The sequence below is a fragment of the Aspergillus ambiguus genome (genome assembly GCF_047715705.1).
Source record: "Aspergillus ambiguus strain CBS 117.58 unplaced genomic scaffold BDV59scaffold_55, whole genome shotgun sequence".
NCBI lineage: Eukaryota > Fungi > Ascomycota > Eurotiomycetes > Eurotiales > Aspergillaceae > Aspergillus > Aspergillus ambiguus.
The window spans coordinates 1-12323 of NW_027395568.1; the positions used below are offsets into that span (position 1 = coordinate 1).

Consider the following 12323-nt stretch of genomic DNA (forward strand, 5'->3'; position numbering starts at 1 on the left):
TCTAACTAATTCAATTTGACTTCAGATGTTCCTCACTGAATACTTAGATCTCTAGGAGGAACGCATAGAAATCTGAGGAAGGAATCAGTAAAAAGTGAGAGATGAGTCAGAACAATAGAATACACCTTCTTTGGAAACTCATTTCCTTAATCCTCAAAAGAATCATAGGAAAGCAGCCAACATATATGTCAGAGTCGTGCAAAGTATTAATGGCCTTGCTGAATAAAGCGGTAGTTGACCTCACCTTTGAAGATGTTAAGGGAGAGTGTGCGATGGACTACGCTCTAAAGTCAAGCGACTCACAGATGTTGGAACAAATCAGAAAAAGATTAGCTGCCTCTGATGCATAGCACATGCATTTAAACTTACGACTCCATTCAGTCAGTTGGGCTAATACAGTAGCTGCCACGGGAATACTTCAGCAGCAAGAAGTGAAAGGAAGAGATAGCAACATGCCAGGTCAAATCTGAAAAGTAAGATAAGAGGGGAGATGTGCTGGTCTCTCCGGACAAGTCGTTAGCTTGGATAGATACGTCGCTGTTGGGAGCACTTTTCCTCAAGGCAGAGGAGGAGAGGAGGCTGGCAGAGGAACGCCAAAGGCAGGAAGCTGAGCTGAGAAGGCAAGCAGAGGAACGGGAGTGGCAAGAGAGGGAGCGCAACCGACCGACGACATTTCCAGAGTTCATTCGACATTGCCACAATCTCCTTTGGAGGCACCTACGAGCGGAAACACCGTCTCGCTCCACGACAGGCAAAATACCTTCCCCGCCGGGAAACACTGCCCTATACGACTGCTTCCGTGGACCGACTGTGAAGCTAGACAAAGGGAAATCTACGAATCTGTTTGCCGCAACCTGCAACCCGCAGGAGATGGTGCACCGCAACTATTTGCGCCCTTAGTTGAGTTAGAGGGCCTTGGACGACGATTTGTACGCCGACCGATTAGCAGTGAAAAGGATCTCGAGACCTACGAAGCGACTCGCCATTGAAGACCATGTGCATGACATCATCGCTGAGCTATGTAAAATACTGGATGCTCGCGAGGAGTTCCGCTTAGGCAACGGAGTTTGGTTCGATAATCACGCCAACGCACTGGACGAAGATGATGAAATCGAAGACAGACAGACATCAAGCACAAATCCTTCAAAATCAGATCAATTTTGCATCCATGGAGTCGACGGGACCACGAGCACGTTGCTCACGACCGTCGAATATAAACCATCCCATAAGCTCTCCCTGGCGAGCTTGCGCGAAGGCCTCCGGCCGATGGATTTCTGGCAAGAGGTCGTGGAACCGGATATTGTTCCGACGGAAGAACCGGAGAAATCGAGATATAACGCTGCGCGACTGGTCGGATCCGCCATTGTCCAAGAATTCCACGTGATGATTCAAGAAGGTCTCGCGTACTCATATTTAACGAATGGCCTGGTGGACGTGCAGCTCTGGGTGCCACACGACGACCCGAGTACCCTCTATTACGACCTGGGCGACCCCAGTATGTATGGGGTGGCGGGTGTCGGAAGACCGGGGGCTCCCATTACTCGAATTGAGAAGGCTCTATGCCTCTGTCTAATGAGTTTTCGCACTCCTCTTCGTGATCAGCCCTGGCGGAATGCCGCCGAAAACGGGCTACCGAAATGGCACACGAGCTTCGACAGCGAGCGCTCCCAGATCCCAGCAGCGAAATTACCACAGAATCCAAACCTGGACTATTGTCAACCGAAAAGACCAGTAAATACTGCCAAGGCTCAACTAGCCATACAAAATCGCGGTGTGATCCAGCCTCCGCACCTCACAGATAGTCACACCGCCAGCCCAGGTATCAGGTCGGAATAGAGCTTGGAATCCAGGGTATAAATATGGCCATTGAAGTGGTAGATTTAGATGAATTCAGGTCCCTGCTACAGTCCAGAATATAGTGGAAATTACATAGTATTACCGACAGCCGCATTTCCCACAACTATGCTAGCTCCGATTTCGCTAGTCCTGAGCGGACCACCTCTGAGTACTTCCCATCATCATCCACAGCGGGGTCTCCCGTCACCACCGGCCGTCGAGTGCCCACACGAGCGGCCTCTGGCTGCGCGCCATTATCCGACCAGCGCCTCCAAGAGGATTCTTCCGATTCTGAGGTAGACCCCGCCGCATATGCTAGACGAAAGCGGGGGTTCAGTCAGGTCACATCGTCCCCTCCGACCGAACGATCTGCACGCCAAACAGGTCGCCAGGCCAACGAAAGCGGGCAATCTCGCCCACATGTTGCTCAATATTGCACACAAAAGTGCCTTCTCGGGCTACTGCAAGGCGGCACGTTTGACCCTGATTGTCCAAACACGAAGCTGCATATGCTTGGCAGAAGTGAGGATCGCCACCCAATCAGCGCAGCTGACTTAGTGAAGAACCTGAAAGCGCAGCTCGATCAGGATCTGGATCATAACTGCACTCCAGTAGGCCCTTGTGGGCCCTACGGCGCACCTTTCAAGATTACTTGTGCCACCTTCGGATATACTGTTATCGGGAAAGGGACAACTTCGAGGCTTTGGACGGAGATAGCCGAGGTTTACCATGTCCTTTAGCGGGCCCAAGGATTCGCCGTTCCCGTCTTTCTCAGGGCCCCAAATCTACTTCCTCCACGGCGCAGGAAAAATTCGTCATATGCTCCTGATGGGCTGCGGTGGCGAGAGTGTGGGCCATATGGCTCTTAACAAGACCATCCAGCGTGCAATTTCTCGGTCAGTCAAGGAGATTCGTTCTTTGGGAATTTTCCACTATGATCTTCGTCCGGAAAACATCTTGTGGAATGCTGAGCTCCAGCGAGCCCTGATCATCGACTTCCATCGGTGCACATTGGACCATCGGCCGGTACACAAGCGGCAAGACTCTAAAACGACTGCGGTGTGGCACTGAAGGACGTCAATCGACAAGATTGCGTGTGGTGTTAGTTAATACCACTGGAGACGTGACTGCGCTATTGGAGCAACGCAGGAAATCAACAGGCACTACGGATAACCGAGCAACACACGACTGAACGAACGGCAATTGCTGTGCGGTGACATCCTTCATATGTTAATGTGTCGTGGCACAGCCATACTAGCGAGCTTGAAATCTCCGCCGTTAGCCTGCCCGGTATAAAGGGTGATGCTAATGATCATCCCCCATGTGCGAAAATCGTCTCTGTTTACCTTTACGCATCGCTGCACACACGCATGGTATACGCGGGGCTCTATTTATAGGCACTCCCCCTGGTACTCATGTAGGCAAGGCGCACCGATGGAATTTGTGGACCGGTTATGCGTTTGTGTATTCGCGTCTTACCCCCAATCCAAGGAAAATGAGGCTCATCTCATGCATGCAAATTGCGGAAATGCGCTTGTGACCGTTATGACCGCTGGGTCAGATCATACTGGTAGAGGAACCTTCCGTCCCTGCCAGGCATTGCTAAAATATGGCTTCCTAGACGAGCAAAGAAATCAAGTAGCAGGGGCATGGCCGATCCATTAACTAGCGATTCTAGGCCTCCGCCGTCAGGCCAGCCCGGCATGGTTGTGATGTTCTTACCCACTCCCCATGCGTGGAAGTTGTCTCCCTGTTTGCCTTCATACGGTTTACATGCCAGCGGATATCTCGCTCTCACCCGGCGTATTTGGCAGCCATCACGTGCCAGCCTCTAAGTCCAGACTTCGCTTCGGCCAAGAAAGAACGGATGAGTGGCGAGGCGAGCTTAGCCAAAAGTAGCTGCCTTTGGAAACCGGCAGCCTTTGTGAAATATGGGCATATATAGGATATTCCTTACTATGTATTATACAGGATACGTACTATATAGATAGATTATAGTAGCACCGTTTCCCAATTCGCTTCTCAAGAGGTTCAACGTGGCATTACCACCTTCCAAAAGATGAAATTCATTGAGCATTTTATGAAAATTCTGCGATTCCTTGGTCTGACTTCTACGTTAGACATTATTTTCTCTCATACTCCTGTAACAGTGCGAGTACCTCTTCATTTTTATCTTTGATAGCATAGAAAGGACGGAGTTTCCTCTGCATTGTTATTTACAGTCGGGTCAGCGTCCCCTTTTAGGAATTCCAGCAAAGGGGTGAAAAATGGAGGAAGGGCTGTGGGAAGAAAGAGAAAATATCTCATGCACTTGATGGTATCTATGGAGTTCTGGCCGCCTGGTAATTGGAGGCTCCCACTGCGGCCTCCGCAGATATAACACCCTCTTGAAACAGCAAGGGAATATGTGAGTAAGATGGTTTTCTGTCGGGGTGTCAAATCAACATAGTGAGTCTAGTGATGATGAAATTGCCGCCGTAACTCGCCTAATCTGAACCTATTAAGCAAATGTGGTTTCCACTAAAAGAAGGCGTATATACCGTCAGTGAACTAGGGTTGTCAACCCGCACCGCAAATCCGCGCGGATTCTCTACCCGCACCGCAGCGGTGCGGTGCGGGTTAGAGAATCTATCATCCGCATGGATTGCGGGTTCTAATAGTAGGATCCGCGCGGTTACCCGCAGTAAATCTAGGTGGGTTGTGGTGCGGTGCGGATTATATTTTTAAGAATCCGCAACCCGCGCGGATTTATTTTTGACCCTGCGGATTGTACCCGACCCGCACCGAGTGCATCCCTACAGTGAACTGATTCGACAGATATGAGGAAGCGAAGAAGATAGGGAATATTTGGAAAACTTTCTGGAAGGCTTTAAATATCTCTTGGAAACAGATATATAGAGATGCCGAGCGAAACATTCTGAGTATTTTGCCCAAGCGCGTGGAGACCACTAGTCAGGCAACGGAGTGTTATACCAAGTATTAGTGGAGAAATCGCTTTATTTCCTATATATTATAAAAGATTCGCCATTTTCCAATAATATATTTGAATTTGACCGCTTTATGTTCATGTGGTTCAGAGCTGTTGCCCGAAACGGAAAATTTATGCGGACTATTTAGGACTATAAATGGACGGGTTCCCTGACGAGGACTGGCTTCGGCTCGTCGGTATCTATCTCAACCGGCCGCCGGATATGGGTCTAATACCCTTCCGTGTGGGTCCTCTGGCGGTGGCCAGCACCTCTATATTGACGTGTACTGGAAAGATATATAGGCCAACTCTCATTCCTGGTCTGCTTCCTTTCAACAGTCCTCAAAAATCCACCAATGGCAGGCCCCAAGATCTTAGTGCTCGGTGGCACTGGGCCTGCAGGCATTTGCCTCCTGCGAGAACTTGCATACCGCGAGCATCCCACTATTGTCTATACCCGAAACCCTTCAAAGGTTCCGCAGGATTTGGCATCTAATCATCTTGGTTGGCATGAGTGGAATCAAGCGTATTGTCTCGGTAGGTGGCTGGGACTTCTCGGCCAGCCCGGAGACGTACAACATCTTCCGCACACCAATGGCGGCGGAGAACCGTGGCACGCTGGTCGACAACATCATCAACTTCCTGAATGACAATGACCTGGATGGTGTGGATTGGGATTGGGAATATTCCGGGGAGCCGGACATCCCAGGCATTCCACCGTCTCCGGAGAGCGATAGCACCAACTACTGTTTGTTCCTCAATTCACTGAAAAGCAGCATGGAGACCAAGGCTCCAGGGAAGACCATCTCAGTGACTGCTCCGGCGTCCTACTGGTATCTCAAGGGCTTCCTCATCCAGGCCATTAGTATGGTGTCGGACTATATTGTCTTGATGACTTACGATCTACATGGGAAATGGGACTATGGCAATGCCTTTGCGGACACTGGCTGTCCTGCTGGCAACTGTCTGTGCTCGCATGTCAACATCACCGAGACCATGAACGCCCTGTCCATGGTGACTAAGGCTGGCGTCCCATCGAAGCAGCTGATTATCGGTGTCTCCAGCTATGGCTGGTCCTTGGGCATGACCACCCCTGGCTGTTGGGGGTATATGTGCACCTACGTTGGCAAGGCTTCGGGCGCCACGCCTGGACGTTGCACCAACACTGCGGGCTATCTTGCGGATGGGGAGATTGCCGATATCATTGCGGAAAATCCTTCTGCCCAGCAGTATTGGGATCCCATCTCCTTCTCGAACATCATGGTCTATGACGATACGCAATGGGTGGCGTATATGAACGAGAGTAACAAGACTGTCCGTATGTTTCTATATGCCGGGCTTCACTTCGGTGGCATTGCCGACTAGGCCGTCGATCTTCAGTCTGATAATAACGGAGCTGGCTCGACTGGGAGTGGTGACTACGGGTGCATAGTTTACATTGACCCGTCCATCTGGACGGAAGATGACCCGGTGATCACCGCTGAGCCAAGTTGCAGTATTGTCTGGCCTCCCCTGCAGCTGGCCTCTCCAACAAATATCTCGTATCCTCCGTGGACGACCACCGTCACCGTCTCGATCCTGACGACGGTGACCGAGACTGTCACCGACGATGCAACCACCGCGTGACTTCGCGCCTGGCCAGCTTTCCCAAGAACATTGGCCAGAAAGGCCGCAGAACAAACCAGAGCCGAGAAAAGTATGACGCTGACGAAACGCCTCCTTTTGCTCTGAGGGGAAGATGGGCTAGTATAGAGAAGGCACAAAATTCGTCCGATAAAGTGGTATAGGATAGCGATGGTCGTTACCTGCTCCTGGGAAGTATGTACGCACAACCGAGACTTCCTTCTCGTGCGTAGAATGACTTTGGCATGTAGTTATCACAACATCGACGGGAACATGACGGATTTAAGGTGTCACCAACTGTCATGAGGCCATGTCTATAGAATGAATGGTTATGCCGTCGCACGCGCTGTATGCCTACCCCACGCAGGGCGCTTCGTAGTCATTCTTTTGGTTTTGGGCGGGTCTGTGCATTATCTGGGATTCTTCTGGGGCCGATATAATGGATATTTGGGAATTGGAAATGGATTGGATCTTGAAGCAGGCCTTGAGCATTTTCAGGGTGTTAGCTAGAGAAATGAATGTGGATAGCTGGACGTTGTCGATCGATTGTCTGGATGTTCCCTTATACAGTAGTATCTATATCGAATCTATATACAGTCGTATCTAACGTTTTCGCCACGGAGTGAGACACTGCATCCTCGATCAGTATGGTCAACTACAGCACGAATGGAGACTCGGACGGCCAAGGTTAGCCTCTTCGGCCTGCGACGACCGTTACCGTCGCCCGGGTTTAGTATTGTGGACTTCCTTTTATCCTCGAGCGGCTCTCGCCCTAAACTCGCTGGTGGGTTCGTAGTTGGGTAAACCACCGACGAGTCCAGCCGTTGTATACTTTTGCTGTTGGCTTTTGCTGTTAACGCAGTAACATACGACAAGACGACGGGAATCGGCACCAACCTTACACCGGACGTCGAAGACGCCGTGCAGAAGCTACGAGAGACCGGCTACAATAACGTCTCCGATCCAACGAGGTTGGCGGGGTTGGAGGTGGACAGGGGTGAGTCACGCAGGCTGGGCGAGGTCCTGGAAGAGGTGGAGAAGAACCTCAACCGGGCGCGAGACAAGGACGCCAGCGGAGCCGAATGGGAGAGGATGCGACAGTGTATGTATTCTGCTCTGGACGGGCGCAATGCAGAACAGTCCGCAGGCATGATCGAGGCATTTGAGGCAGAGGCGGCAAACAAGCCGTACACGCTTAACATTGAATACCATCAAATTCCCATGGCATACAACAGCAAAGTGTCATACAGAGGAATAGATTTCGACCGTATGTTGAGGAGCACGACGACCAACCCAGAAGACAGGCTGAAAGCGCTGAGGAAATTTGTGAGTGGGTTTGAGCAGAAATATACCGCCAAGGACAATGATGGGAAACGGCACCGGGCTGCTATCACCAGCACTCAACGGATGCTTGATATGCTGAACGGTATTTGTGGACCAAGCAGCTAAGGGATAGATATCCGCTGGGCATATTTTTCTCTTCTGCCATTTGGATATGTGAGGTTGCGCTGGATGACTGGCTAAAATGGTGGGCGACTTGGGTGATTGACTTTCTGTGAATAATTATGTTATAGCCTTATCAGTTTTGTATTTGCTGCGTGATATTCCTCGAAGAAAAGCACTACTAACATATGGTGGATAGTAGATATCACTGAGAGGATTTTCGGTCATGTTTCATCATCTACAGCGTAAGATTAGGATGCATTGCACGGTATTCTCTTCACATTATATCCCAAGTAGAAGCAACTACCAGGCTGTAGTTACTAGTTAGTGGTAGGCTTCAAGGAGATTCAGACGTACTTTGACCATAAATACCTAAACGTCTACCTCGGCGCCTACACATATCACCAGGGGCGGCAGTTGGCTGTGAACCTGCAATAATCCACTAACTTACGCAGTAGCACCCCTAGGTGCCTTGGCACATTTTGTGGTATCCGACGGTGGTATTTTCGTTCCACATGGGGCCTATAATGCCGAATTGCCACTGGCGTGGAAAGGGACCGTCCTCGGTATATTAGAGACGCTCTAGACCCCCTCCACCTCTCGAGCCAGAATTCACCCACTCTTCTCGCAGCCTCATATCTTCCGGCCATGGAGACAACAAGACTCTTTCCCCAATTTGCAAACCTTCCCACCGAAATACGACTCCTCATCTGGCGGGAATGTTTACCATTTCGGGTCTGCGAGATTGACACCCCCGCTCACCGCGAGAGGGCGATTCCATGTACATTCGAGTGGTCGCAAACAGGAAACATCCTCGCACCCGTGATAGCGCACGTATGCCGTGAATCCCGCTCTGTTGCCCTGGCGTTTCGATCGGAAGAGGAATGCCATCTCCACATTCACCTTGTGACCGGTCACTGGTTCAGTCCTCGCCTGAGCGTTGCATTCATGCATTGGAAACCCGTCGATACTATGACCTTGAACTGGACATTCGACATGATCCCAAGTCTTGAGTGGTATGCTGACCGTTGTTGCGCGGCAGGTATCGATTCATCTTTTATGCATTATTTTTACGTCGAAGACGGTTATGCAAACTGGATCAACCCGCTTCTTGATACCATTGCCAAGCGGAAGGACTACCTCGTCTGTGTGGAAACGGTAGTTATTCACGCAAGCTTCAAAGCCGCTGCTGATTCGGGGCTCTTTGGTCTATTGGTCGATGCCCCCGTGCAGTTAATCGACGCAACCGACGTCAAAAATATTGCCCAGTTCCGCGACTTGTGGGCGACCAACCCTCGACGTGATATGACCCCTGATGGCTTTTTCAGAGACCAGAAAAGCTTCCAGGCGCGTCTCGCGCGATGGTGGGAAGAGCTCTCGTCTCTATGGATATTTAATGCGTGGTATAAGGCGTACAAGAATGGCTGGCGTGGAGTTGTTGCGCCCGAAAAAATTTGGCTAGGCCCTCGGTATGATGAGTTTGGTTTTGAACGTGATATGTTAATACCTGGGTGTTTGTGTTCAGATGATGAGCCGAAAGCGTTGGACTACGACCTCTTCTCTCCAAATTTCCATCACCCCTTTGTGCAGCAGGCTCTGGCGGTTATGCCGCGATTCCAACCCCGAATTCTGTTTAGACTATGCCTCCTGGACTGTCATTTACAGGATAGAAAATGGGATTAGCCCTGAATTTTTATCGAGCTGGTTCAAAATAGGAATAACCAGTAATTCGAACAGAAGTACAGTGCATCCTAATTCTAGACTGTAGGTGGTGAAGCAATCTATATCATAGAAGGATCATATGACCATGGATTCCGAAGAAAAACACCGAATTATTAAGGAACTTGTAACAAGGTTAGTAGCACACAGCTTTACACTCAAGCAACAGTGACTGCAGAAGAGTAAAGAGAATGTTGTCTACTAGAAGAGACTGGCACCTATAATAGATCAAAATACGACCTTGCGTTCACATACTAGGGGATAGTAAGATACTTATTAAGAATGATGTAAATCTTGGATAATATCTTACTAACTGCAGCTGGCGTCTATCATAGAATAAACCATTGATAATTTTCTTATGATCAGTATTCTACTGCTCAATCTGGACGGGCAAGGACTTGAATTCCTTTAAACTATCGAGAAAAATGACTCTATTTATGATCAATCTTGACACAGGTCTTTTCCGGAGCTTTGCGATCCGGCTTGATGTCCTAGAGCGAGGTTCAGGGACTGCCTGGCTAAGCGTATTTTAGGTGGGTGGTGAAGTCCCAGCACTTAATACGAGACGTTCCTGTTTGACACCGAGTTTCAAGAGCACCAAAAACCGAATAAGCATAGTAGGATACGTAATGAATAATCGGGAGTGCTTTGCTTCTGCAGCTTCCGGTGCAGTCTTTGCTGTTTGAAGGTGACGATCCAAGACGCGCGGACCTCGCCTTTCATACTGCCCTGGATCGCCAGAAATCGCACCCTCAGAGACAACAACAACAGCATCTTTCCACAACCCAGAGCAAACTGGAACCAGCTGAGAACGCCACAGTGAGCCATGATGTAGTTAGAATCTGTGGACCAAGATTGGCGGCACATATTAGGTCATTCAGGGTGAGATGCACGAGCTTGCCGCCCTCTCCACAGCTATCGCGAAGAGCTCTGTAATAATCTCGCTTCTTGGTCCGAACATTAATGACAACAACATCGATCCTGCATTATTTGCTAATTAATAAAAATTGTATGTTTCCCCCTTAATGCGCCAGCACGGGGTCCGCCGCATTTTTGCGATGGGAACACTATCGATTGTGCGGCCTGAAGACCGCTGGACCTGTTTCCAACCAATGGCAGCATTATTCGTACGTCTCTTCGCCGACGCTGCGTATTATAACATCCTCAACATTGCGGCTACGTTCGACTCGGAGGCGAATGACCTACAATGGGCAATCTTTCGGATAGCGCATATCCCTGGGGATTCTGACAATACAAGCTGGTGGATGGACAGAGAGGATGGTGAGGCCTTCATCGGGTGGATTGGTGAGACTGGTTGGACTAGTTCGCAGAAACGAGGAGCGCTGGCAAGATGGCTCGTTGACGCAGCAGAAAGTGGGGCTGCGGAATGGGTGGCCAAGATGCCAGCTGTGAGTCGGCTTGCTGGCAGTAATAAGCAGATAAGCACGTAGTTGGCCGGGAAAAATTGTTGATAAAGTCGACAAATCTCTTTGGATGGCGGGGGGTTGAGACGCGGCGCGAGCCAGTCAGATTATATTTGTATAACCAAGCAAGTGTCGTATCTCATATACATTTATGGAACGACGCACCTCTTTTCTCGATTCCTATAATCACCTTGTGACCGTTTTCCTTCGCAAACTGGAGTACTACAACGGCATTCTTTTCCTGACAACTAATCGTGCGATCGTGTTTGATGACGCAATTTTGAGCCGTATCCATCTCAAAACTAGGTACGACGGTCTGACCAAGGTGTCACGCCGGGATATTTGGGTGCATTTTCTTTCCAAGGCACGCACCTCTGGAGGATATAGCGTCATTGAGAGCGATGAGCTCCAACACTTGGCTTCTATCTCTTTGAATGGTCGAGAGGTGAGGATTCGGAAAGAGACTAGAATATAAAAGTGAATGTAGGTTTTTACTTGATGCCATTTTAAACAAAGCTTGACATAAAGGAGACTCTGCCAGAGGAATGACCGAGGACTAGAGTTCCTGCTTTGAATGCTAAACGGAGTGGGCGAAAATCCGGCGGAAGCCATAGCATCTTCCTATCCCGGAAGTAAATCCACTGCTTGTCTAGAATAGATAGCACCACATTGGCTTCAGACCAAACCGGAAATGAATGTCCCTCTAGGGTCTGGCGCAGCTCGCCTGTTTTGGCATCCCAGAGCCGGACTGTGTGATCATCGGATCCAGAGGCCAACACCTGACCGTTAGGTGAGAAGGCGACTGACCAAACCGCATCAGAATGGCCCTCTAGCGACTGGCGCCGCTCGCCTGTATTAGCGTCCCAGAGCCGGATCGTCTCATCAAAGGACCCAGAGGCTAACAGCTGGCCGTTAGGTGAGAAGGACATTGACCAAACCGCATCAGGATGGGTCTCTAGGATCTGGCGCAGCTCTCCTGTTTTGGTATTCCAGAGCCGGATCGTCTCATCAGAGGATCCAGAGGCCAGCAGCTGGCCGTTAGGTGAGAAGGTCACTGACAGAACCGAATCAGAATGGCCCTCTAGGGTCTGACGCAGCTCGCCTATATTGGCATCCCAGAGACGGATCGTATGATCGTCGGATCCAGAGGCTAATAGCTGGCTATTAGGTGAGAAAGTCACTGAGTTAACAAAACTAGAATGGCCCTCTAGGATCTGGCGCAGCTCGCCTGTATTAGCATCCCAGAGCCGAATCGTGTGTTCATAGGATCCAGAGGCCAACACCTGGCCGTTGGATGAGAAGGCCACTGA

General features: G+C 50.0%; 6 protein-coding genes across 6 annotated transcripts in view; 4 read left to right on the top strand and 2 right to left on the bottom strand.

Moving 5' to 3' along the window:
- Positions 1 to 252: 252 nt before the first annotated feature.
- On the top strand, positions 253 to 2907 carry BDV59DRAFT_211074 (uncharacterized protein; the record flags this gene model as incomplete). The annotated part of the gene is made up of 5 exons (XM_073695718.1): positions 253 to 267; positions 562 to 873; positions 910 to 1731; positions 1992 to 2567; positions 2683 to 2907. 5 exons carry the CDS (start codon positions 253 to 255, stop codon positions 2905 to 2907), a joined length of 1950 nt encoding a protein of 649 aa, XP_073543231.1.
- Positions 2908 to 5282: 2375 nt separating this feature from the next.
- On the top strand, positions 5283 to 6169 carry BDV59DRAFT_211075 (glycoside hydrolase superfamily; the record flags this gene model as incomplete). Its single annotated transcript, XM_073695719.1, has 1 exon — positions 5283 to 6169. The coding sequence occupies exon 1, from the start codon at positions 5315 to 5317 to the stop codon at positions 6167 to 6169; it is 855 nt and encodes a 284-aa protein (XP_073543232.1). The 5' UTR covers positions 5283 to 5314.
- Positions 6170 to 7093: 924 nt separating this feature from the next.
- BDV59DRAFT_206056 (uncharacterized protein) lies at positions 7094 to 7876 on the top strand (the record flags this gene model as incomplete). Its single annotated transcript, XM_073694735.1, has 2 exons — positions 7094 to 7211; positions 7290 to 7876. 2 exons carry the CDS (start codon positions 7094 to 7096, stop codon positions 7874 to 7876), a joined length of 705 nt encoding a protein of 234 aa, XP_073543233.1.
- A 966-nt stretch (positions 7877 to 8842) lies between these two features.
- On the top strand, positions 8843 to 9553 carry BDV59DRAFT_196410 (uncharacterized protein; the record flags this gene model as incomplete). The annotated part of the gene is made up of 1 exon (XM_073692711.1): positions 8843 to 9553. One exon carries the CDS (start codon positions 8843 to 8845, stop codon positions 9551 to 9553), a length of 711 nt encoding a protein of 236 aa, XP_073543234.1.
- Positions 9554 to 10354: 801 nt separating this feature from the next.
- Positions 10355 to 11413, bottom strand: BDV59DRAFT_138594 (uncharacterized protein). The gene is made up of 3 exons (XM_073687119.1): positions 11179 to 11413; positions 10796 to 11011; positions 10355 to 10735 (listed from the first exon to the last, which is right to left on the bottom strand). Exons 1-3 carry the CDS (start codon positions 11306 to 11308, stop codon positions 10587 to 10589), a joined length of 495 nt encoding a protein of 164 aa, XP_073543235.1. The 5' UTR covers positions 11309 to 11413; the 3' UTR covers positions 10355 to 10586.
- A 106-nt stretch (positions 11414 to 11519) lies between these two features.
- The window catches only part of BDV59DRAFT_211081 (NACHT and WD repeat domain-containing protein), a gene marked incomplete at both ends in the record, with an annotated part of 3948 nt that continues 3144 nt past the window's right edge, over positions 11520 to 12323 (bottom strand). The window contains one exon of the mRNA XM_073695720.1: positions 11520 to 12174. Coding sequence (XP_073543236.1) covers positions 11520 to 12174 — 655 coding nt within the window. The remainder of the gene's footprint in view (positions 12175 to 12323) is intronic.